General features: G+C 39.4%; 1 protein-coding gene across 5 annotated transcripts in view; it reads right to left on the bottom strand.

Annotated features, from left to right (window-relative positions):
- Positions 1–27138, bottom strand: part of DCDC2C (doublecortin domain containing 2C) — a 133250-nt gene that overhangs the window by 25990 nt on the left and 80122 nt on the right. For 4 of the 5 annotated variants that reach the window (XM_050950879.1, XM_050950880.1, XM_050950882.1 and 1 more), the window contains 3 exons: positions 25845–25945; positions 10461–10523; positions 6511–6552 (listed from right to left, as the gene is read on the bottom strand). In XM_050950879.1, coding sequence (XP_050806836.1) covers positions 6511–6552; positions 10461–10523; positions 25845–25945 — 206 coding nt within the window. Of the gene's footprint in view, positions 1–6510; positions 6553–10187; positions 10356–10460; positions 10524–25844; positions 25946–27138 lie in introns of all 5 variants that reach the window. The other variant, XR_007774031.1, reaches the window with a different exon arrangement.

Genomic DNA, 27138 nt, shown 5'->3' with positions numbered 1-27138 from the left:
AGGGCAAGTTGCAGGCCTTGAGACAGGACTTCAGGGTAGAAAAGGAAGCCCTGGCTAAGCATGTACTGGTTCTTCAGGGACTTGTCAAAATGTAACCATTTGTGCTCAGCATACGCCATAACAACAGTGTGTTTGCTACAAGAGGAAATTGAATAGTTAAAAGAAAATGAGCCATGCGTTTCTGCCCAGGTGGCAAGCCTCACGAGGGAGGACTCGGGTAGTCTTGTGAGTAAGAATGTTTAAGGGAAGAGACCAGGAAGGGTGGGGGCTAGTTGAGAAGCCCACCCTCCTAGCTAAACTGGTAGTGGAACAAGCCGGTGCCCATGGAAGGGACGGTTCAGCAAGAAAAGCAGGATCGGTCCCAAGCGGGCAAGTAATAGACAGAGATTGGAAAACAGGTTGGAAAATTTTGAGGGCATAGTGGAAGGAAGGAGTAAGTAAGTATAAGCATGGGGATTTCAAATACCCAGGACAATATTTGAAATGGTGATTTGAGTTGATAAAAGTGGCTGTTGGGAGACAAGCAAGTGATTTAAGGAAGAAGTGAGAAGTTAACTCTGTAGCTGCTGGAGGGAACAGCAGTTGAACTTTGTAAAAATGCTAAAGAGGAAAGTTCTTGGTGTCTTTAAAATGTTTGTAAATAAATTCAGGCAAAGAAATTATTAGATTGCAATATTTGGCTATGAACAATTTAGTTGAATTAGCTAAACAATGTATACAGTGCTACGTAATGGAAATCCTATTAGGCTCTAAGGGGCACTATAAGAAGTGCTTTTCTTTCAGTGTTTGAAAGCAGGAGTTAGAAGTAAAAAGCCATCAGAATTCTGGTAAAGTTAATTATGTCCCTTTTAAGGTAAGAATCTTTAAGCTGTGAATAGCTTTGGATCCAGAAGCAAGCCAGAAAGCATCTTATTAATGCAAATTATCTAACTGATAAGGTGGAAGCCACTGAAACCTGGGCTGCCTATGAAACAAATACAAGAAAATATGGGGTAATTCCTCTGTTTTGCCTGAAATCAACAAGGGTATTTGTATATTTTAAGTGATGATTGACTGCCCAGAAGGGGTAGATCTCTGTTTTTTTTGTCTTTCAGATAATCAGAGAAAACTGATGCCAGCTGAACAGCATTCAGCGTATCATGCATTTACTGGCACAATAGGAATTATGTTTTGTGTTCTATGTCCTGTCTTGTGGTGTCTGTCTCGTGGCCAGAATTGTTGTGTTTAATATTTTCATAGGATAGTCTAGTTTAAAATCAAACAGAAGGGTTAAATTAAAATGCTGATACTTGTTTTATTCAACTTTGGAATACAAAGTGGGATAAATCAGGAAAATGTGATATACTAAAGTCTAATACATTTCGTTAAGTAAGAAAAAGAAACTTCATTGGCCAAATCTTTTAATTGAAAATTGTTAAAATTTGCTACCAACAGTCTTTGGAAGCAAGGACATGAAAAGTTAACCCACTTCCCATATTGTACATGGGATCCTTCTGGCTACCTCAGATTTCTAGCCAGAGGGCTGGGGATGGTGAGAAGCTATTGGACACCAGAGGTTGTATTGAGTGAACTCCTCAAAGTAGGTGTACTTGTCCTGGCTTGTTGCTCCAAAGCTCTATAATAAAGTTATTTTAGTGGAAGGGTATATGTGGCATACATTGAATGACTAATGTACTGTATAATGGCAATGTTTATGTGTTCATGGTTGGGAAAAAGGTGTAAGAGTGGAAGTTTCCTTTGTAGGTTAAAAGAATCCAAGAAGGAAAGAAGGAAAAAGAGCAGAATGAATTAACTGGAAAAAATAGCTAGCACGTTCAGTCTAAAGATAAGACACTGGCTCCATTCAAGGACACTGCTCACAGCTAAGACTTGGCTGACAACCAAGAAAAGGCGGGGGCTTGAATGTGCCCAAGCAGCTATGAGATATGCAAAACACTGCCAGGCACTAATGAAATATGTTAGGTTTCTTTTCTCACAGGTAAAGAAGCACTACCTAAAGACCCTAGCAGCCCTGCCACTCCTTGGAACCTGGAGACTGGATCTATGTAAAGGTCCACCAATGAAAGACTGCTTTGGCTCCATGCTGGAAAGGCCCTTATTAAGTCCTGCTGACTACCAACACCGCTGTGAAGTTCCAAAGACTGACTGCTTGGACCCATGATTCTCACTGCAAAAAGATCCCTCCACCTCGGGAGAATTCTCCTACTGATGATTAGCCTATTTCTCCTTCTGTGCCTTCTGGACAGCAGGGAAAAAAAACAAGGTGAAGTGCGAGTAACCTCTCCCTTGTCCACTGACAGACCTACTGTGCCTTTGGATTTTTCTAGAAGAATCAAAATCATTACAGGGTGATGTGCTGGTAACCTCTCCCCTGTAGAATGCTGAACCACGACTGTTTCGGGAAAGAAGAAGGAACACTCACTCCACTGAAATTGCCAAAGTCCAGGAATTCCTGACTAGAAAGGACATTAAGAACTGATCCTGGTGAAGAAACAAAGAATTATACACTGGCAGGAAGAAATTTGTGGGACCCTGCTTGGGAATGTGGTATTGATTGGATTTTGGGGTTTATTCTACAGGCTGCGCCCTGTGTTTTGAATAAATCCTTCAGCATATATTGCTCTCTCTAATTGGATTTTAAATGACAAGTACCAAAGGCACTTTGCTGCCACTGCCTCTGCCATCTCCTCCATTACACTATTACCCCTGTAATACATCCAAATACAGACAATGCCATATATTTGATAAAACCAATGGCCAAGGCCTTCACACTTTAGTGATTTATTTAAAGACTGTTTGGAAAAAAACAATATTTTTAAAGTTCAGGATATCCCATATAAGTGAACAATTGAGTGGAGAATAAATGGATTAGTGGAAATAAAATCTACGATATCACTACAAATGAACGCCAAAAATCTGTAATTGAAATTGATGGGTTCCATAGTGAAGTAGATATGATGGCTATTCCTGGAATTTGTACTGTGTTACATGGAAGAAGTCCTTATTGTTATTTGGTTACCCAATTAGTGAATAATCAAATGAATAAGAAGAATTTGTTCTGCCACTGGAAATTTTACTTGTATTGAAACCATTCCAGTGACTAATAATGTAACCTGTACCTTATTGCAATACACCCCACCCTATGCTATTAATGTCAATGCCTCTTGAAAGTACCTGAGATTAGTTAAAGGTATACAACCAACAGATGTGATATAGTACTACACCAAAGAGATATGTATTAGGATATCAATGGACTGTGATTAATACAACACTAGGGACTGTCAAATTTACATTGCCCTTATCCAGTTTCCAGATCACCTCTACATACTCAAATTGCTCACAAGGGGCTGCCATTAGATTAGGGTTTTTGGGTTCAGAACATGATGAGAAATTGGGCCAACTAGAAAAGGCCACTAGCCTTATTTCTGGAGCTCAGCTAACCCAAGTACAGGCTAGAGTTGGTGAGTTACATGTTATTTCCACCCTTAGTTCTATGACCCAGAAGTTACTGACAGAGATGGTATTGAATATCACTGAGGCTGGGAAGGCATTGCACTGGGATCTAGTATGCTTAGAAATTCAGGATTTCCCGAATGACCAGCTGATGGCCATTCGGAGTGATCTTGAGCACCAGACTTGGCCCACTGCCCTTACAGACACATCAGGAGTACCATCCGATCTGTGGCTATGGAGATATACTGGAGACTTTCTGGGTGGAAGTGTGGACATTCACAGTGCTCCTTCCAAGCATTTGGACCAGTTAGGGGGGTGTGGGCTCCCACATACCGAATCCTGACGGGCCCATGGGGAGGATGCATGTGGGACTGGATTATTCACTGAGACATCTGGGAAATTAGACCACCTAGTATGGCTAACTAATTTATAGTCAGTGCCCCTAGAATCACACCTGATATTTTGGATAGGAATAGGGAGTCAATGGACATTTGGCTGTTAGAACCACTACAGCTTCAGTGCATCCATAAACTGAAGCCAGGGGAAGTTGTCACTGTTCATGATAACATTTGCTGGGAGGGTAGAGGACAAGGAACTATCCTGACAGGACACCTATTTTTTCAAGCTAATGATAGCTGTGTGTATGTTAAAACCACCACATTGCAAGATATACATTTTAATCTCATTACCACTGCAGGCAATCATATTGTTTATTGGCCTGCAGATAGAATTTTGCAAGTAGCCCTTAGTTTCCAGATACCCTTTAATTGGACCAGCTTAGTACCTGATCAATTTCAAAATTTGCTTTCATTGTTACCAGAGGTTCAAAGAATCTCTGAAATATAAGGGCAAATTCACATGCTTCAAAATATATATGAAGATGAACAGAATGCCTTTCATACAGCTTATAGAGTGTTTATTTTGTGTACTAAGTATGATGTATTGTGCTTTGTAACCAAAACTGTACAACAACCTCATCATATTATTGCTATGGGAATGTTATTGCTTACACTGCTGTTAGTTAGTTTAGGATTATGTTATTGTTGTTGTAAAAGACATAATAATAGTAATACCTTTCATGTCCATGCTAATCATGCATTGTCATTACATCCAGTGAAAACCCCTAAGGTTGAAACATCTGATGCAGAATCAGAAATCCATGGCTTAATGCAAATAGAGATTTGAAAATATCTGTTGTATTAGAAGTACAAAAGGTGGGAGTGTGGAAGTAGGGAAAAAATTGACAAGGATTTGTAGGGGATCTTAATGCATGTCAGTCTGTTAGCAAGAGTCAGGCTAGCAGTTAACAAGAGTTAGGCCAGCTGTAACCCTAATGACGTGAGACTTGTAGAAGCAAGGATGGTGTGAGGCGAGGGGGAAAGAACTGTGTGAGAAGTTGTCACGACCTTGCACTGATAACCAAATATGTAGACTGGCGTCTTCTAGAAGTGAGAAAAATAAGATAGCAGGATGGCCTATGTATAAACAAAATGCAGCTGTTGCTTATTATTGTCTGGATTATTGCTTGTTATTGTCTGTAACAAAGGTATAAATGCTTGCTGTAATTGTTTACCTGTTGAGAGACCTGTCTGGGACTGGGGCGACCCTGTGTCCTAGGGCACTCCCTCCCTCTATTGCAATTGCTGGAAAAATAATAAAGTATTTGATTTTGCTGCACCCAAACAAAAAGCGAGAACTGAGTTTTTCTCCGACAAGTTTAATAATCTTCCAGTGGGACTTGATAAGTCTATCTTAGTATGTGGTAAAGGTAATCTTACACTACAAATTTTTTGCAAATCTATTATTCAGAGACCACCCATGCCTGCCGATAGTTGTGGGGGGCGGGGCAGTGAGGGCAGCCCGCTACAGCAGTGTTACTGACCATAATCAGTCCGTGTGAGTATGCTCAGTACAAGCCAAGCAGCAAATCTGGGGGAGCACATGACCCAACATGCCTCCCAAGCATTGCCTCTGCTATTAATTATTATTATTATTATACTTTGTATTACTAGTCATGCACCAGGACTCTGATGTGCTAGTGCTGTGCAAATGAAACAAAAAGATGGTCTCTGTCCCAAAGAGCTTATAATCTATAAGCAATCAAGCTGTCTTTCTGCCTTAGATGGGGAAATTTATGGTGGTTATATATTGCCTCTATATAAATCCATGGTACACCCACATCTTGAATACTGCACGTAGATGTGGTCACCACATCTCAAAAAAGATATATTGGAATTGGAAAAGATTCAGAAAAGGGCAACAAAAATGATTAGGGAACAACTGCTGTATGAGGAGAGATTAATAAGACTGGGACTTTTCAGCTTGTAAAAGAGACAACAACTAAGGGGGGATATTATAGAGGTCTATAAAATCATGACTGGTGTGGAGAAAGTAAATAAGGACGTGTTATTTACTCGTTTTCATAATACAAGAAGTAGGGGCCACCAAATGAAACTAATAGGCAGCAAATTTAAAACAAACAAAGGAAGCATTTTTTCCACACAATGCACAGTCAACCTGTGGAACTCCTTGCCAGAGGATGTTGTGAAGGCCAAGACTATAACAGGATTCAAAAAAGAACTAGATAAATTCCTGGAGGATAGACCCATCAATGGCTATTAGCCAGGATGGGTAGGGATGGTGTCCCTAACCTCTTTGCCAGAAGCTGGGAATGGGCTACGGGATGGATCACTTGATGATTACATGTTCTGTTCATTCCCTCTGGAGCACCTGGCATTGGCCACTGTCAGAAGGCAGGATACTGGGCTAGACGGATCTTTGGTCTGACCCAGTATGGCCGTTCTTATGGTGGGTACTTACTCAAATGAATAGTCCATGGTTACTCATTTACCTATGTGGTCATCAATACAATCTACCCCACAGTAATTAGGAGTGCTATTGCACTTGAGATATATTGTTTTCTAGTTGAACTACTGCTCAACAGTTAGAAATACACATAAATTTCCTTCTAACCTACAGTACTGTACTCAGCTTATTATTTCTTACTTTCTTTCCTATACAGGAAAACAGTAACCTGACACTCTATTTTATACAAACCTTATTCTCAATATCCTCATAGGGACTGCCACCTTCCTCAGTCTATAAAAAAAAAAAAGATATAAAGATCAGTCCCTTGCACTTTCAGTTGCAATCTCATTACTAACATTTCTCACTCTTTCTTTGCTCTCAGTTTTAATCTCACACACGGAAAATGTTTAAAGAATAGTTTTGACATGCACACCTTTTTCCTTTACTGTAAGTTCTATTAAATCTCAAGTTGATATTTTTACTGTATTTTAATGACCTGAACAGTGTTTGTACATTTTTACTAAAAGTAAGTTATAGGCATCAATTTTGCAAGAGACATAGTGCTTGGAGAATTACAAAGACAAACAAGTTTAATCTTTTTTCCATGAAGAATATAATGACATGATCACAAGCACTCAGGTATGCTAACATTTTGGATCAACATGCCAAATTATACATGTTTTGTCATTTACTTTTTTTTTTATCACTGTACAAGAGGTTGATTTCTGCTTTCAGATATGCAGGCACAATTTCTTTTGTGTTCAATTCTAAGGGCAGAGTATGGCCCTCAGGGCAAAACTGGGACTAGCCCTTTGAACGTGCGTAACTATAGAAGAGAAGGAAAGCCACAAGTAGCTCATCCTCTTCTCAAGCAGAAGCATTCTGTAATCTCAACCTTGAGATCACTCTGTGAATAGCCTGCTAGAGTCTTGTGTCTCAGGCTGTGATTATGGGGCTGGAAGGGAGAAGTCTCTCCCCACATCTGCAAAGAGCTAGTCGGGTGAAGACTGCAGAATGGAACATACACTACCCCCTTTCAAAGAGTATAGCAAGTGACACACTTTGCTCCCCTGACACTCCTGGCAAAATTGCACCTTAAGAGATGCTTAAAGCTGCAATATGGATATAAAAATGTAAAACTAGAACTTGGAATAAAATGATATTTAAAAATCTCTCTTACAACTATATTAGAAGCAGTACAACAGTGACAGTACAGTACACTGGAAGTATGATCAGACACAGACATACAGAGCCTAAAGTCCTTACTCAGCTTTTACTTTTTTTTTTTCAGATAAAAGTGTAAATACTTCTGGATTTGATCTGTTATGACTGTTAAAGGCCATATAAAGGTGCAAAAACACTCCATGTTTATTCAAAATTATTTGTTCTTCCTCTTAAACAGTATCCCTTCAAGTGCCACAAGGTCACTCATTTCATTATTTCAGTCCCCAATGTTCAGACTGATAGATGATTTTCAGTTTCTTGCAAATGTTCTTTTCACAAATGAAGATGTTCTTACTCAGAACTGTTTTGGAGGACACAAACACCTAACAACTTACAGATTTATTCAATTATATATTTGCTAATCTGAGCACTCCTTTGATATCAGATCTCTCAGTAGATTTGTATTCAAAATTATAATTAGCTTCCTCTTCCCAGTATCTGTTTTTTGGGCAATGCCACAATAAATCTAGAAGATTCCCTTTTCCTTCCACACAATGCCAGTAAACAACTCCCATATCCTGACTTTTTTGGAGTTATTACTTGAAATAAGACTCTATATTTCATTTGTGTGTGTCCTTCACACTAGTTCTATGTAGGCTGATCCAAACTCCTAGGTCCATGTTCCCTGCATATGACTTGGGCCTGATCACAGTTTTGACAGTGACTTCAAGTTCTAAGTCCAAAATTTGCACACAAAAAAAGGTGCTTAAAGTCAGGCACCTAAATCCATATGAAGGCACCTAAATAAGGATTATGGGGCCCTAACCTTAGGCACCCATTTTTTAAAATCTTGGCCTGAGCCATTAAACTGCTTTAGCAGCGGATGGCAATGTATCTCCCAGCTGCTGAGTCATTACAAGTAGTAACTGCTTCACGCATAATTCTTTCTTTTTTCTACCAAAAAAAAAAAAAATTAAAAAATGAAAAAAAAAAAAATCTCCCAGTTCCAGCTAGGAAAAAGTGAGTGAGTGTGTATCTACCAGCAAACACATTCAGAACAAAGGTTTCAGGATCCAGGTACCATAATTGGCCTTAGTTTTCACCACTATTCCTTGTGATCACAGTGGTTTGCAAATACCTCCTCTCCACTCCTCATTCTGCAAACCCCACTAAAAGAAAAAAAAAGTTTACTGGAAGTGAACAGTTAGTTCATGGAATTATGTATTGTTTATTATTTGTGATACTATTAATCCCTTTTCTGATACTGATTAATTCTGTGTTTCAGGCATATCATTTAGCATCTTTGTTTCTTCCATATAAACTCTAGATAATGCCTTACTCAAAGGCTCACTGTGATTATTAACTGATGTTTGTAAATTAATCTGACAATGGAAAGCACTATGTGAAAGATTATAAGAATAATATCTAGGTTTGCATTAGGTCTTTAAAATAATCTATCAGATTATTAAGAGTATGTCCAGTTCTCTAGCTACAGGGTATAAATTGGTTATAAATCTATGGAAGGGGATGTGTGTTAGTAAACAATCTGATTAATAATTATTGGGCATATTCTTACAAATAATTATCTTGAAGGTTTGTTTCTAATTATCCTGTGGAATCTGGGATCAAAGCTACTTACTCCATTACTGAATCATTTAGTTACCTATTATTTATGTTTCAAAGGGCACAGTGCCTACAAACCAGCCTTTGGCTTACATGTGGCATTAAAAAGAAAAAACAGAAGCAAATGTGTGTTTAATACAGGCTTAAACCATTTTGATTAAACGATACTGATTAAGAACACTTTTCTTCTATTTATTCCTTTTTTATATCGTTTAATTAATCTGAGAAAACTGTCTTGTACATCACCACACACCTTCAGCCTATAATAAGGATTATTATTTTTGAGTGTACTGAGCCTTAATTAAAAGTAAAGCTATGCAACCAAAATCTTGTAGTTATCACAACTGTGGCAGACCAACCTTTCAACTGTACAAGTTGGTGTACCTTGGAGCCAGCACACACTGGTATCCTTTGAACTTTGGTATCCTTTGCGCAGTGTTCTGTTCTAATTACTAGACCACACTGACTCCATTTTTCATTTTATAGTGCCCAAAGGGGAAGGCACTGATACAGGTGCAATGCTTGGCAGATTAACAACTCCCTCAGAATGAAAACTACATACTGGATGAAATCCTAGCCCTATTGAAATCAGTGGCAAAATCCCACTGACTTCTATGGGGCTAGGATTTCTGCCACACTGTGTACTGCGCAAGGCTAGAGTTAGCACTTTCTCTTAAAATCTTTTTAAATAAAATATGAATAAAAATCCAGGCCAAGATTTTCAAAATGTTAGGTTTGTGAATCCAAATTTAGGGACAAAAATACATGGCCTGAGTTTCAAAAGCACTCAACAGCCAGCTACTTCCCCTGACTTCTGTGTGAGCTGCTGGATACACAGCACTTTGGAAAATCGAAGTACTTATTTAAGTGCCTAAATATGGACTTATGAACCTAACTTTAGGCACTTAGTTTTGAAATTAAGGACATATTACATTACTACAAATGTAGTGCATTTTAACTTATGGTACGGATGGGTTAAGGAAGTGATGTTTAGATCTAGATTAGATATAGGCTAGGTTCAAGTCTCAGTCAAGGCTGGCTCAGGAGCAACTGAAATTTTATGAACTGTTATTGTAAAACTGCAGCCCCAAATGACAGAAATATAGTTAGTTCAGATGATCCTGCAAGATTTCCAGTACCTTTGAATAATGTATATCTCATGAGATCAGATGTTCTTGTGAGAGTTCAGTGGCATCAAAACCAAAAGAAGAAAATAGATCCAGCCCAGTTTGGGATCCAGCATAGGACTAAAGCTACATTAGTTGGTTTGGATGTCAGAATCAAATACAAGTGTTTCACATTCAACCCTGAAATTCAAAAAGAGGATAGATTCAAGGATTCCTATTCTAGTCCACTCTTAATTTACAGATTTATACACTTTCCTCCCTACTGAGAAAACAAAGAAAGCTAACCTCATCAGCAAGAGTACTGGCAGGTGCCACAATTTCTTCTTCTTGGACAATCTGAGCTGGAACCTAGGTGAAAAAAATCAATTAACAGACAAAATTTGTATCCTAGCTACTAACTACTTTTCTATTACATTTCTTTTGGTTTCAATTTCATTTTAACATACATTTTAAAAGAAAATTTTAGTCTATGTGTCAGGGCTTCCCCTGACTCTGAGGTACAGATGTGGGGACTCGCATGAAAGACCCCCAAGCTTATATTTTACCAGCTTAGGTTAAAAATTCTCCAAGGCACAAATCCCTTTCCTTGTCCTTGGACTGGTATTGCTGCCACGACCAAGTGATTTACATAAAAATTCAGGGAATGGTCACTTGGAATCCCTCTTCTCCCCAATATTCCCCCAAGCCCCTTCACCCCCTTTTCTGGGGAGGCTTGAAACTAAAATACCAAGCAGTTGCTTCAGCAACGTGAGCACAACCAGACCCTTTGTCTTCAGGACATTGAAATCAATCAGGTTCTTAAAAGAAATTTTATTATGAAGGAAAAAGTAAAAGAATCACACCTGCAAAATTAAGATGGAAAGTAACTTTACAGGGTAATAGAAAGATTTAAAACATAGAGCATTCCATTCTGGGCTCAGCTTCACAGTTACAAAAACAGGAATGAAACTACCTCTGCAGTGCAGGAAAATTCACAAGCCAAAACAAAAGATAACCTAACGCATTTCCTTGCCCTACTCACAGTTTCTGTGGATTTAGATGGATTATTCCAGGTATATTTTCAGGAGATATTGTACTGCTTGGCTCCTCCCTCCTCCGAAGAGGGAACAACACACAGAACAACAAATAAATCCTTCCCCTCCAGATATGAAAGTACCTTCTTTTCTGGTTGGTCCTTCTGGTCAGGTACCAACTAGTTTATTTGAACTGCTTAACCCTTTACAGGTAAGGCAATCCAGTACAGCTGCCAAGGATACATAAAGGTTGCTACCCTTCCCCCTATATTCATGACGCTAGAAAAAGTAATAATAGACTGAGAAATACTAGTTTAATAATTCATGCTTCAAAATGTGTACACACACAAAAAATATGTACTTGTTAAGAAATAGAGACCCTGAACCAGCAAACTTTACTTAAGATAAAACTCCCTTTGACTTCAGGACTGAGTATGGACTTCAATGGGACTTTTGCCTAAGTTAAGGATGAAGGATTTGGCTCAAAGTATTTAAATAACGAAATGTGTATATTTCATATCAGTAAAAGAAAGTTAGTTCATAAATAATGTATATGAACTCATAATTAACATTAATGTTTGAAAGTGATTTAGCAGAACTACAAGGAATGAGTGTCAGATTTACAACACCAAAAACATTATACCAAATACCAAAACCTCCTTCCATGATGCTGAAATGGCTAATGGTTAGCTTAGCAGAAGGTTACTGAGTAAACAGGTCATTTAAGGAAGTTTACAAAATAGCATAATTATGACAATCTCTATAAAGTTTACAGGAATTGAAATCTGCACTAAACTGAATATGGAATAAAATGAATTTCAGAAAGTAATTCTAACAATGAAAAGGAAAAATCTCTTTTTCACAGCATACCACTAAAAGTAAAAAGTAAAGTAAAAGAAAAGTAAACCATTTTTTCCTGCTATACAATGAGGATATAGATTAAACCTAGTGGGCCACGATCTGCACTTCTTTCTCACATAAGTAGTTATATTAACTATGTAGGGACTAGTTGTATGAGTAAAGCAAGCAGTGCTTGATCCATTGTCAGGACACCTTAGTTTCCTTTTCAATGATATAACACCACTTTCTCCATGGAAACATAGGTATTTAACATTGCAAGTACCAGCTTAGCAGGTGCTTTGGAATTTTAAAACAAGAATGAACTGTAATTAACTAATGGAACATAGGGAGTGAAAGGGACTGGGGCAGAGAGGAGGGTTTGTGAGAGCAGAAAGCTGTAAATGCTCTGCAGAAAGCAGAGGAATTTCATTTTGGCTTGATGGAATAAAATAGATTTTGGAAAACTACCTGACTAAATACATTCTAAGAAAAATATAAGAGAAGGAAAACGATTAACAGTCAGAGATGTGCAAAGTAGCTTTAGAGTAGAGATAACCTTAGATGTATTATTTTTCCAGGCAAGGAAAAATGTTGCTGTACCTCCCACAATGCATCTCCCCAAACCAAACAAAACTAAATCATCAGAATTTTATACTACAAATATAAAATCAAATCTATGCTAGGAGCAAATAGGAAAAAGAAATGTGTATTTACTGCTATTTCTCTCTCATTCTCTCATTTACACACACATTCTATTCTTTTGTATCATATTTCATTTCTTTCTGTTTTCCTCTCTCTCATTTGTTATTTCTGTTCCCATCCTCCGTTTGTCCCATTCTTTCTCTTTCCTTAGGACCTTTATCATTGTTCCCCCTCTAAGGCTATCCCCATATCTTCTGATCTCTTTCCATCACACATCTCCCTGAATCACCAATTCTCCACAGCTGTCTTTCTTTACCCTTTGTCCTTCTCTCACTCATTCTGCACCATTTCCTAGAAGCTTAACTATGCCTTTTCCAAGAATATTCCCCAGTAAAGCACATTGCACTCTAGCCTTATAGTTACTTAGGCACAGATTATTGTGGTGGAGACTTCAAAAGGGTTTATTTCCCAAAGCGGAGGGAAATTATGGGCAAAACTAATTGGGAGGAAAAATTTAGACAGAAATAAACGAAGGAAAATTGGGAGTTCTTTAAGATGAGTTTCTTGGATGGCCGTGTAGTGAGGTGGAGTGGCCTCTCACCGATGCAGAGGGGGAGGTGTCACCCCTTGAACCGAGGTGGGTGGAATCTGGCCAGGCTTGGTTAAAGGGCCGGACAGGACGTATAAAGGAGGAGCCCTGCAGCTCAGTAGGGTGGGAGCCGCAGGAGGAGACAGATCCCTCTGTCTGCTCTGGGGACTGGAGCCCAAGGAGGATCCTACCCCGCTGAAGACTGGCTGAACCAGGGCTTCTCCTTTATACTTCCTGTCCTGCCCTTTAACCAAGCCTGGCCAGACTCCACCCACCTCGGTTCAAGGGGTGACACCTCCCCATCTGCCTTCGCGGTTCTGCCCTGCCTAAGGGCCAGAGCCTTCAAATGTTTACTTCTCTGCTAAATCCCTGACTGTGGGCGATGCCCACTGGTGTAGTGAGGCAGAGTGGCCTCCCACTGACCCAGAGCAGAAGGATCTACTGCTAACCCCTACAGGCCAAAAAGCCACAATTCCATAGTCATAAAAGAGGACAATACTGGCAAAAAGCATACCCCGGTTCAGTGGCAAAATGAAGTCAGCAATGAAAAATAAAAAGCAATATATAACAAATGGAAAGGGGGGAATAGATAGGAATCAATATAAATTAGAAGTTTTGAAGTGTGGAAAATTGATATGGGAAGCTGAAGGAATTAGGGTGACACACAAGGCTAGAAAGGGTTAAACATCATGCAAAATAAATAACCCTCAGAAGATATGTGGGGAGATAATGTTTGTGTTTTTGTGTATTTATGTACGTATGAGTAGGGTCAACGATGTAATCAACAGTCCCTGTCCAGGCTGTATTCTGATAATTCAGAGATCAAAAGAATATGCTAGCATTTAAATTAATTCTAAATATGGGATATCTCTGTATACATCTGTCTTTGAGATCTATAGCAAATAATCTGTGAATGGTGGAGGAACAAGCAAATTGCCTTATGTTAATTCTACAGCTAAGTACCAGTGATGAACCACCTTCAAAATCATGCTAATTACACCTTTTGAACTCCAGCTTGTCAAAAAGGACATGAAATTGTATAAAAGATCCTTGGCTCCTGATTCCGTTATCTCAGATCTGCTTAAGCTTCATAGGGGGAAGTTTGAATCGCAAGACTGAGGTCCCAGTTATGCTGGTAAACCCTGAATATGAGATTTGAACATTGGACTATAACCTATGAACTATTTCCAAAAGAACTCTTTGCAACTACAAAGCTCACATCTCTGCTATGAATCTGAATCTTAAGAATTGAACTCATGTCTGTAGGTATATTGATCTTTTAACTATACTCTCTCTCTTTTGTTTTTAATAAAGTTTAGTTTAGTTAATAAGAATTGGCTGTGGCGTATATTTGGGTAAGATCTGGAATATTCAGTAACCTGGGAGGTAATGTGTCCAATCCTTTGGGATTGGTAGAACCTTTTCTTTTATACAATGAAATAAATTTTTCAGAAATCATCATATTTGATTAGATACCTGGATGGAGGCCTGAGGCTGCATCACTTTAAGGGAACTGTGTTGTTTGGACTTCTGAGTAACCAGTAAAGTAATAAAGAGACTGTTTTATGCTGTCTTGGTAAATCTAAGTATTGGAATATCCGCCAGCTTTATGCGGATTGTCTGGCCCATTCATTGCAGTTCACTCTAATTGAGTGACTATAGCGGGCCCTCAGTGGGACTCCAGTTACATAGGGAAAAATCCATGCTGACAGGGCTAAGGACAATAGGAAGGAGATCCCTGAGCAGCATACGAAAATTTTCAGAAGTTTGTGAGCCGAGGGACACCTGCCGGGAATCAGGGCTTCAGTACCATGGGAGGCACCTGCCAAGGCTTGGGGTTTCAGCCCTGCTCCTGCTGAAGCCCTGAACCCCAGCAGGCACACCTTGTTAGGCTGAAGCCCCGAGACCCTCCTCCCTGCTGGGCAGAAGCCCCATCCCATCACCCAGTTGCAAGGCAGAGGTCCCATGCTCCCGCCTCAGTCTGGTAGATGGAGAATGGAGAACCCCCAAGGGGGACTTTGCAAGCCACACTTTAATTATAAAAGAGCCACATGTGGCTCGTGGGCCACAGTTTGGCCACCCCTGGTATATTAGGAACAAAAGAAATCCTGGCAATGGTATAGGCCCAATGCTAGATGGAGGTGGTAAAATTGTTAATAATAGTGCAGAAAAGACAGAAGTGTTCAATAAATATTTCTGACTTTTTTTTTAAAGAAGAGGGAGGATGTACTCATATAACATGAGGATGATGAAGCAAATTCCAGTCCATTAGTTATCGAGGAGGATGCTAGACAACATCATCTACTAGTGATAAACATTTTTAAATCAACAGGCCCAAATAGCTTGCACTAAAGAGTCTTAAAAGAATTGGCTGAAGAAATCTCTGGCGCACTGATGTTAATTTTTAATAAATCTTGGATTCCAGAACACTGTAAGAGTATTACTGTTGAAAGTGGCAAAACTCAAAGAGAAAAAGCAGGATGACCCAGGTAAATATTGGTCAATTAACCTAACATCAATTCCAGGAAAAATAATGGAAAAGCTGGTACTGGATTTAATTGATAAAGAATTATACAGGATTTAATTGATAAAGAATTAAAAGACAAGAATATAATTAATGTCAGTCCACATGATTTTATAGAAAGTAAGTCTTTCTTGTCAAATAACACTGATTTCATTGTTTGGTGAGACAGTAAATTTGGCTGATAAAGGTAACTACATAGAAAGCAGTGACTCTGACAAGGATTTAGGGGGTTACAGTGAACAAGTAAATCAACACGAGTCCCCAGAATGATTAGATAGCAAAAAGGGCCACTGAAATCCTTGGATGTATAAACTGAGGGGATAGAAAGTAAAAGTAAGCAAGTGATTTTGCATCATGTACAGCATTGATGAGACCAATATTTGAATATTGCTTATATTTTCGCCACTCATATTTTAAAAAGGACGTTGAAAAATCAGAGAGGGTACAGAAAAGAGCAACAAAACTGATTCAAGAGCTGGAGAAAATGCCTTAAAGTGAGACATTTAAAGAGTTTAATCTCTTTATCTTATTAAAAAAGAAAAGATTGAGAGATGAATTACTTACAGTTTATTCATACTTTCATAAGGAAAAAATACCAGACCCTACTCTATCAGAAAAAGGCATAAACAAAAACTAATGACTGGAAACTGAAACCAGTCAAAGTCAAATGAAAAGTTAGGCACACATTTTTAACTGTCAGAGTGATTCACTATTGGTACACTTACCAAAGGAAGTGGTGGAGATTCTCCACCTCTGGATGTCGTCAAATCAAGCTATTTGGTTCAATGCTCGGTAACTAGATGAAATGTAATGGCCTGTTATATATAGGGCGTCAGATAAGATGACACTTAATGGTATCTTCTGGCCTTAAACCAGTGGTTGTACTAGGGACCCCTTTCACGCAGCAAGCCTCTGAGTATGACCCTCCTTATAAATTAAAAAAAAACATTTAAATATATGTAACATCATTATAAATGCGGGAAGCAAAGCAGGCTTTGGGGTGGAGGCTGACAACTCATGACCCCCCACGTAATAACCTTGTGACCCGCTGAGGAGTCACGACCCTCAGTTTGAGAACCCCTCCCTTAAATTCTATGAAGAATCAGAAAGAAAGGATGGCAGTCCAGGTTAGTTGTATCTGAAATAGCATCGCATATCACCAAGAGCAGAGGTGCATCCAATACTTCCCTCTTTCTCCCCAAGAATGAGAATAATGAAGATCAAAGACACTTCAAATAGAAAACTGCCCAAACCCAAGACCATACCTTCTAGATATTTCCTCTTCCTCAAATCAGCATCTCCTCCATCTTATCTGGGCTCCCTTTAAACCAGTTTCCTCCCAACCACTTCACCACATTTGTCAGATTGATGACATTGCAAAACAAAATTCTCACTATTTCCCCTGAGGTCTTGACATACATATTGGAGAGGATGGTTGGCAAGTTGGAATCCTGCAGTATTCTGCTTGTAAAAGACCTTGGGGAACCAAAATAATGCTTTCATTGTATCCTTTAGCACCTTTCAAAGGGGCAGAAAAGAGTCCACTGAAGGGTTATCTTCCTGAAAGATCCCACAGGCAAGTCATCAAAGCCCAGTAGTTATTAGTATCAAAGGCTGCTGATAGCTTTTGATCCTCATCAGCATGTACACCATTGCTAGAGATACTGCCATCAACAAAATCACCTGTGCATTGCACCTACAGCTAAAACAAAACTGACAGTGATCTTCAACATTTGCAAGTTCAAGATATAACTGGAGCTACTCAAACAACATCTTTCCAATAACTTCCCCAAAAACGAAAGGTTAGAGACTGTTAACTTCATGAGATTCTTTTTGGAGCAGGGCCTCAAAAATGGCAACCTGCCCTGTTGAATACTCTTTCTTCAGAAATATGATCTAAAATTAAAATATAGTGTGTGGGAGGGATAGTTCAGTGGTTTGAGCATTGGCCTGCTAAACCCAGGGTTGTGAGCTCAATCCTTGAGGGGGCCACTTAGGGATCTGGGGCAAAAATCAGTACTTGGTCCTGCTAGTGAAGGCAGGGAGCTGGACTCAACAACCTTTCAAGGTCCCTTCCAGTTCTAGGAGATTGGAGATATACCCATTTTTTTTATTATTTTCAAATATTTTAATATTTAAAGCCATGCAATTTGATTAGAAGTCTTTATGACTAAATATAATGAAATGCATACTCACTGTGATTATTTAAAAATACAAATAAATAAGTAGTTTGGAGTGTTGGTATTTGCTGCTCTATATTATAAACTCTTTGAGACAGAGGTCTTATCTACACTAGATAGGCTTTGCTGGTATAGCTACACCAGAAGAGCTATACCAGCAGCCTCTCCTAGTACAGATGCAGTCTATTTTATTCTCATTATTTTGCCAGTATAGTTTATACCAGTTCCCTGAAAAAAATAAGCAAAAGTGCTTTGATGTCACTATCACTGTGTCTATACTCCTAACTGGCATAGCTATGCTGGCAAAACTTTTAAATGTAGACCAGGCCACAGACCAAGGTTTCCTAAGTGTTTAAACAAAGCCTAACACATCAGGAATCCCAAACCTGATTATTGAAAGCTTTTCATCTTCACCATTGGACCAAATCCTGATGCCAGGGAAGTTAGTGGCAAAAATCCTGTTTACTTCAGTAGACCAGGATTTGACCTCAAGTACTTTAGCACTACAGGCACAAAATCAGTTTGAAATTCTCAGTTAAAAAGTGTGTTGAAAGTTGTTTCAGGTACTACAAGGGTACCCGAGTATCCTGCCAGTTGTGGTTTAGAGCCCTATTTATTTTTAAAATACATTTCTCTTCCCTGTTGCTGTGTAAAAGATTCACACACACACACACAAAGAGGGAAGGGACCAATTAATGGACTATACAGTGGAGACATGAATATTAACTTTACACAATGGGCTGTGAAATGCACAACATAAAGAGAATTTTTGTGGGGGATTTTCTTCCTAAACTCTTTCAATTATTCTGATTTTAGGGGTTACTTGTATCAACAGTGGTCAAAAAGTCTTCAGAAATAAGTTTGATTTTTAAATTTTTGGTGTCCCTTTAATTATGGGCAAACTGCATTCTAACATCAAAAGCCTGTCTGACTTTTCTAATAAAGTCTGCAGTGGTGTTCTGCATTGATATCTTCAGCAAAAGTGAACAGACTCTCTTCTGGAAGACTGCTTGGAAGGCTCTCAAGATACACCTTTTAAGACTGCAGCAAGATTTGGAAATTAGATAAGCTTTCTGTTTCCATCTTTCCACGAGGTCATGTTTACCAAGCTAGGTTGGTTCTGTGTTAACCATCCCCACTGCAAATTTTACCACAAGTCCCAAAGGCTTGTATTATCCAACAAAATTTCTTTACTGGTGATTACATTTCACTTTTTGGTTTTATTTCAATGGGAATGATATTTGTATTCTTTAGCTGAATTTTTTTTCCTGCTAGTCTTAGTCCTAGTCTTCACTTAAAAATTGGATCGACCCAGCTATATTTCTCAGGCTTGTGAAAAAGTTTGCACCCTGTGCATCGTAGTTAGGTCAACCTAATGATTTAGTGTGGCTAAACAGTGAAGAAACAGAGTTTAATATTTCTGATTTCATAATTCCACTTATCCGTATTTTTTGTCCTAAAGTATAATTTCAAAGCGTCCACTGATGGTAGAATAATGGAAATGCAGTCTTACTGCCTGTCAGTCTCTTGAATGAAATCTTCAAAAAATGTCAGCATTGTAAATATAGTATCAGTTAGAGAGACACCAAAGTTGTATTTAATTTCTTAGCAAAAGAGACAGATGAAGCCAGTTTATTTTCAGGATAATCTTTTCATATATAACAGGTTGAGGTCTATCTTGTGATAATATCAGGAAGAAGCTATGTAACAGGCAGGCCCAGTTTCTGAAATAGTATGAGTTTAAAGATGGCAGCAAAGAAATTCTTACAATAGCTGACCAGTTTCCAATCTCTATATGGCTAGTAGAGTTAATAAAACATCATGACTAGACAGCTGAAATGTATATGCAAACCCATGCAAACTGTGAACATGAGTCACTAAAGATTTCTTTTAGCATTAGTATCATAGAAGCAAACAACACAGGTATGATCTTTGTCTCTCAACCAATGAGCATCATTCTTGTGCTTAAGTATTCACAGTGGAGAACAAAAGTAGTTTGGTAAATTTTTTATTGATCTAGTTAACAGTTAGATGGACTTATAATTAAAAGTAAATAATGGATCTGTACAAAAGCCATTTTTTACCAAGCTGGTGATGGAGTGTTTGGCTCCAAATGGAGCACTAATATATGGAAAGCCTAGTTAATAGAGCCTATAAAGTCAGGTTTTATTCTGCTCTTGTATACAGAGCTACCAAAAAAGGGTCCAGTGAAATATCCAGGGAAATTCAGAGAGCAGTGATGATAAAGCATTTTCTATGCAAGAGTGTGTGACCCACTTCCTTTCCAAGGCCAATTAAAACTAGTCACAGAACAGAAGAGAAAGCTTCTAAGCTCTTAGCGTACCCTCAAACAGCTGTCTTTTTCTCAGTCTCCAAAAGTAACACTGTGAAGCTTAGAGTGCAGGCAGAACCAAATATATCTCTTCCTCTAGTAACTTCCAATTGTTACTAGAATTAGGGGACCCTGTGGGAAATTAGAAAAAACTATGTCTCCTTTTATAACAGCAGCTGCCACTGGGATGTCTTAAGGAGGAGTATGACACACACACACTCTCTATATGAGTGGAATTTATATGAACAGAGAGGCAAAGGAGTGTCAGGTCACGAAGCAAGCTAACCTGAGCTAATCACTCCAAACCAGTTCATACATATTGGTGGGCTAGTAAGAAGCAGACCACTGCTGCATCCTGAGCAGCATCTGTTCCATGAATAAACAGATGACTTCACTTCCCTGTGCTGTCCATCTGGCACCTTTCACAAGCTCTAAATTCAATTTAAAATACAAACAAAGATTTTACTGATCACAAGTGGTTTGACCTGATAGAAGAACGGAATGAGAGATTTGACAGGAGGTAATAGTTCACTGCCTTTAGGCAACCTCTCTCATTCTTCCTGAAATTGAAAGATGATGGTGTCTTTAATCAGATTTGTTTTTGTTTATACAAAAAAGAAACATAAAAGCCATTATTTGTATTTGGAGAAGATCAAGATAGAGATGAAGCAGCATATATTATGGATCCTGACTGGTAAACACTTCACCTTGCTTCATTTTTTAAATATCAGCAACACTGGTGTTTTAACCAATCTGTTAGAGTACCGTGCAAGTATTGTTATCCAGATATTTAAAACACTGAACTGGTCTAATCACTTCCTCTATAGACAATGAAGCTTGTTTTTCACGTGTACAGTAAAGGCTGAATGATTCTTACCCACACTGCAAAAAAAAGCTGAAGTTCACGTGAAATGAATAATGCATTCACATTCAGTTGTGCTCAGCAACTGTCCAGTAGTAAGTTTTTGTAATATTGTGTTGTTATATTGTTTGGAAGTGTCTGCATTCCTGCACAATAATATGCAATTGTTTGTGTCAGTCTGTACATCTGTAGGTGCAGCTGTGTCACAAAGTAACTGAGTGTAAGCATTAGAAGAATCTTGCTGTTCAGCTAGATCCAAGTCCCCACTCTGCTCTCATTTTGCCAATGAAACTGGCTACGTCTCCCTTCCTACGTGTGCTGTGCAGAAAGTAAACACTATCAGGTTTTGTGTCTATCTCCGGGGAATCTAATAGATTACAGATCAAAAAACTTTTAATATATACAAACTGGGAAATCAGAGTATTCTCCCAGAGGCCACAGAATTTCAACAAGTATCCATACATCATCTCCCAGATCCAGTGTCTGTCAGGGATTAGAAGGCATAGCCTTGCTCAGGAGTATAAAGCTGGAAGCTATGCTTTGAATCACTGGAGGAGCTAGTGCAAGGGAGCAAGTAAAAAGCTGCAGCTTTTTCTCTCATTTCTATCATCATCAGAGGGACTAAAATGTTATAAACACATGTTTTATAGTTTATATACTGCAATTTAAATCCCTGGTTCGTACCCCTCAGTTACATGCAAATACTTAGCCCACAGTTTTTGGTAGATGAATGAAGGAACTTGATTTTAGCATTTTTCCTTACCTTGATAGTTTAAAAATTTAAGGTATGGTATTTAAGTAGCAGAGGAAAAAGTTTTAGGTGGTTTCCTTCAATACATGCTACTCTAAAAACTAAATGGTATCAAGACAACCCTTATATATCAGATCATAAAACTTTCTGATTTACTAAAAACATTGCCGATACCACAGCAAAGACAGAACAGAATCATGCATTCTGGAATGTCTTTTATTGCATTGAATGAAGCATAAGCGATTACCTGCCTTGTGGGCAGGTGGTGTGTGTGTCCATTCACTGAGCTCTTGAGATCCGAATGAACTGGAGGAGCTAGGGAAACAGAGAGGTACATAGACAAGACTTTCAGGGACACAACAGAACAGTCCTATCCCTGCTCAGACAACTTCTGTGCTGTGGAGGAGAATGAAAATCTGGGGAAAGGAGAACATCAAGCTGGAATGGAGGGAAACAATCCCATAATTGGGATTCTCCTACAGATGATGTCATCCTCTCATCCCCTCCCAGGGGAGGAGCCCCCAGTTATTATGAAGAGCCAGGTAATAGTAATGGGGGATTCTATTAAAAATATAGATAGCTGGGTTTGTGATAACCAGGAGAACCACATTGTGAATGGCCTTCCAGGTGTGAAGGCTGCAGACCTCTCAAGACATCTAGATAAACTTACATTCAGTGCTGGGGAGGAGATGGTTGTCACGGTACATGTATGTACCAGTGACATAGGGAAAGGTAAGAGAAAGGTCTTGGAGGCCAAATTTAGGTAGCCAGGTAAGAGATTAAAATCCAGGACTTCCATGATAGCATTCTCTGAAATGCTTCCAGTTCCACACACAGGGCCAGCTAGACAGACAGAACTGCAGGGTCTCAATGCATGGATTAAATGATGATGTTCGGAGAGGGGATTTAAGTCTATTAGAACCTGGTGAACCCTTGGGGAAAGGAGGAGCATATACAGGAAAGACGGGCTCCACCTAAACCAAACGGAACTAAATTGCTGGAATGTAAAATTAAAAAGGTCTCAGAGGAGGTTTTAAATAAAGGGCTGGGAGAAAACCGACTGATTCAGAGGAGTACATTGTTCAGACAGAGACATCCCTGAGGGGAGGACTTATTAAAGGGGATACTCTATATTCTCGTACAGATGAGAGGATAGAGGTTAATAAAGTACAGGCCGAAACTGAAGAGAAACAGTTAAAATGAAGAGTCTCATTGAATTACTTCACACAAATGCAGACAACTAAATATTGATAAATTTTATAAGTGCTTGTATACAAATGCTAGAAGTTTAAATACTAAGATGGGTGAACTTGATGCCTGGTATTAAATGAGGATATTAATAAAATAGGTATCACAGAAACTTTCCATGCTTCAATAATAAGATCATAGCAGTAGGAATACACTGCCAACCTGATGGTGATTGTGAAATGTTCAGGGAAATTAGAGAGGCTACAAAAACTGAAAACTCAATAATAATGGGGGATTTCAACTATCCCCATAACGACTGGGTATATGTCACCTCAGGGCTGGAGGCAAAGATAGAATTTCTAGATAGCACTAATGATTGCTTCGTGGAACAGCTAGTCCTGGAACTCACAATGGGAGAGGCAATTCTTCATTTAGTCCTAAATGTAGCACAGGATCTTGTCCAAGAGATGACTAGAGCTGAACTGCTCTGTAATAGTGGTAGTAATAGTGTCTATAATGTAATTAAATGTAACATCTTTATGGGGAGGGGGGAGGGAGACATCAACGAAGCCCAACACATTAGCATTTAACTTCAGAAAGGGGACACACACGAAAATAAGGATGCTAGTTAAATGGAAATTAAAAGGTAAAAGTCACAAAAGTGAAATGACTTCTAGCTGCATGTTATTAAAAACACCATAATTGAGGCTCAAATTAAATGTATACCCCAAATTAAAAATCATAGTAAAAAGACCAAAAAAGTGCCACCACGGTTAAACAAAGTAAAAGAAGCGGTTAGAGGCAAAAAAGGCATCCTTTAAAAGTTAGAAGTTAAATCCTACTGAAAGAAATAGAAAGGAGCATAAACTCTGGCAAGTCAAGTGCAAAAGTATAAGCAGGCCAAAAAGAATCTGAAGAGCAGCTAAAAACTAATATTTTTTGAGAGCATGTAGACGGTTAAATGACTTTGCTACTGCAGTCCGCGTCCCAGAAGTTGTAAAGAACAAGGCAGGCCCTCACAAGAAATCTACCCTTATGTTATCCAGGAACTTAGACCAACTTTGAATGAATTGGGAATCTCCACTCCAGAGGCTTTCGGCCTGGACAAAGCATAAACATAATTGATGGGCTGCATATGCATTTTACTAATGCTTCCTGATTGTACACAGTTGCCTGGAAACACAGATGTTAAAATATTACCCTATTTGAAATAACTAATAAAAAACTAATAATTTTTTAAAGCACATCAGACGCAGGAAGCCTGCCAAACAATCGGTGGGGCCACTGTCCAATCGAAATTCTAAAGGAGCACTCAAAGAAGACAAGGTCATTGAAGAAAAGCTAAATGAATTTTTTGCATCCATCTTCACTACAGAGGATGTGAGCCATTCTTTTTAGGTAACAAATCTGAGGAGCTGTCCTAGACTGAGGTGTTAGAGGGATGTGTTGGTACAAACTGATACATTAAACAATAATAATGAAACAATCAGAAAAGGCTGGGAAGCAGCCAATCAGGGCCAGGTGGGCCCCATCAAAGGGCTGCAGGGCCAGAAGGTAGTCCGTCCCTCTCCAGCTTGGAGAGGGAAAGACTGGTTGCCTGCAAGCAGAAGGATGTACCTTGGGCAGAGTAGTGGTGGGAGGAACAGGAGGAGCTCCACCCTGGTGAACTCCCAGGCTGAGGCTTTGCTTCCTAGGCCTGAGGAGGTACTGGAGCTGTGGGGAGCAGCCAGAGAAGGAAGAGGCAACAGGTCCAACCACCTGGCTGATGATGAGTGGCCACTTCAGACTGCAGTTTGCCCCTGAAGGAAGGGGCTAGATGAAGACTAGGAGTGGGTTACTGAGGCAAGGTGGGCTTAAGGGATTGGGTTTCCCTGGGGAAGGGAGGAGCCCCGAGTGTGGGGATACTGCCATGGGCAGTACCCAGGAGAATGGGCACTGCAGGCTGGTGAGGGATGTGGGGTCAGAAGTACTATAAGTGGTGGAGGTTGACCAGGAAGCAGGTACCAGTAGGGAGACACCGGCCAGCAGGAGGCGCTTGGAGGCTGGGATGAGCTAATTCCTGGACGACCAGCAGGAGGCACTGCAGCAGAGAGTGCATGCCGTGCTACAATATCCCACAACTCAGAGCAAGAGAAGTCACAGAATGCATACAGAACAGCAGCAAAGCAAAGCACTCTGGGATACTTGCACAGAATGTTACTCACCTACTCTGCCCAAATCCATGCCATGCATACACACTGATCCATACTGAAGCAGACAATATTTTACAGTTGATGCACAACTATTGCAGACTGACTAATATGCACCAATCAATGTGCAAGAAAAATCAGTGCAAATTAAAACCCCCAAGTAGACAAGCTTATTTAAAGCTTGCTGATTTTTTTCAGTAAGACTAATAGAGAAGACATATGCTTTGATATGTATAATTCAGCAAGCTGTAAGGAAAGAGGAAGATCATACACCAAATTGTTTCACTTCTTCTAACTTTGTTTCAACCGTGGGATTTTTACAGACTAATAGCTTAGTCAGGTCTCACTAATTTTTCTAATATAATAGTTACAGTAACTTAAACAAAGGGCTGCTTTTGCCCAGAGACTCCAGGAAATCTATTTCTACCTTATTCCTGTAAAAGACAGACAGAGGGCAAGAGGGGATATGCTAATTAAATTCATTCTTCCTACTTTACAGGACCAAGAACATTTATACCAATAAATTTATTAGAGGGCAATAAATTTGCCCTGAATTTACCTGATCGATAGGCATTTCCACTTTCAGATTTTTGTCTTCTTGTACCTCTGCTGCCCCTTGGACTTCTCCCCGGGGTTTACCAGCTTTAAAAATACTTGGTGCTGGAAAGTAATGAAAAACATTAGTTATAAAATACTCTTTGTATACCTCCATGAACATGTCATAGTTCCTTATTCATCAAATTCACACTTAGGATTATTAAAATTCATTATTTTTATTAGTAAGTAAAGAATCAATTCTATAATAAGAAAAAAACATTAATCTTATTGGCTTTATTTCCAAAAGTTGCACACCCTATCAGTTTCAAAGAAAAAAATGTATTCCTGTTGAAATATTTTATTTTTGCCTGAAAGGACTTACTAGGAAGTGTTGTAGAGAATACTTGGCCAAGAAAGGGTCATGTAGCAGTGCAAATATCAATGTCCAGTAAACTAAAACTATTACAGAAACAGACTAAAACTGTTGAATTATCAGTCTTCATGCCCTAGAAGAATAAAGGGCAATCAAATAGCCAAAACATAATTTCTTCTTATTTTTTCTTTGTTAATGTATATTTATTATGTTTTATTTCTTAATAAAAAGCAAGAATACACATTCAGAAATTTGAGGCAGAATGAAGATCAGCAATTTGCATAATTTAATATTAAAGTATGCAGAGGCCCTGATTAGCCCTACTGTGCTAGGTTTTGTACAAATATAAGTAGACAGGCACAGACAACCCTAGTCTAATGAGCTTACAACCTAAGATGTTTAGAATAAACTTCATATAAACAGAATTAGGCAGGTGGACACAATCCACATGTGAGGAGCTGTGCCTCTGGAACCCTGGTCTGCTGGTTCCATCCACACTGCCAGGGCCGTCCTTAGGCATAGGCAGAATAGGCAGCCGAGTAGGGCCTCACTCTCCCTGGGGGCACCACTCTGCAGGCAGCCCAGACAGTGTAGAAGCAGAGCTGCTGGGTCCTAGAGAGAGCTGAATGCAGCACAGTCTGAGGAATGGGATTAGCTGCTGGGGTCTCTGGGAAGGGGAGGGGATAGGGGTTGGGAAAGGAGCTCACCTGTGAGTGTGACTCTTTCCCCCCAGCTGAGGTGAGGCTAGGCAGGCTCTGTGGCACCCCTCTCTCCCTCCTCCCTCCCCTCCGTCAGGGCTGGGTTGGGTGAGGTGCTGGGGGATAGGTGGGGGGAGGGCTGGCTGGCTGCCTGCTGAGGAATGAAAGTGAAAGTAACTCACTTCCTCTGCAGGCAGCCAGAATTGGAATGTCACACAGGGCTGGGTTAGGATTAGCCAGATGTG

The sequence above is a fragment of the Gopherus flavomarginatus genome, chromosome 4 (assembly GCF_025201925.1).
Source record: "Gopherus flavomarginatus isolate rGopFla2 chromosome 4, rGopFla2.mat.asm, whole genome shotgun sequence".
In the NCBI taxonomy this organism is placed as follows: domain Eukaryota; kingdom Metazoa; phylum Chordata; order Testudines; family Testudinidae; genus Gopherus; species Gopherus flavomarginatus.
The sequence above is the reverse complement of the archived record's forward strand: the minus strand, read 5'-3'. Positions and strand labels throughout refer to the sequence as shown.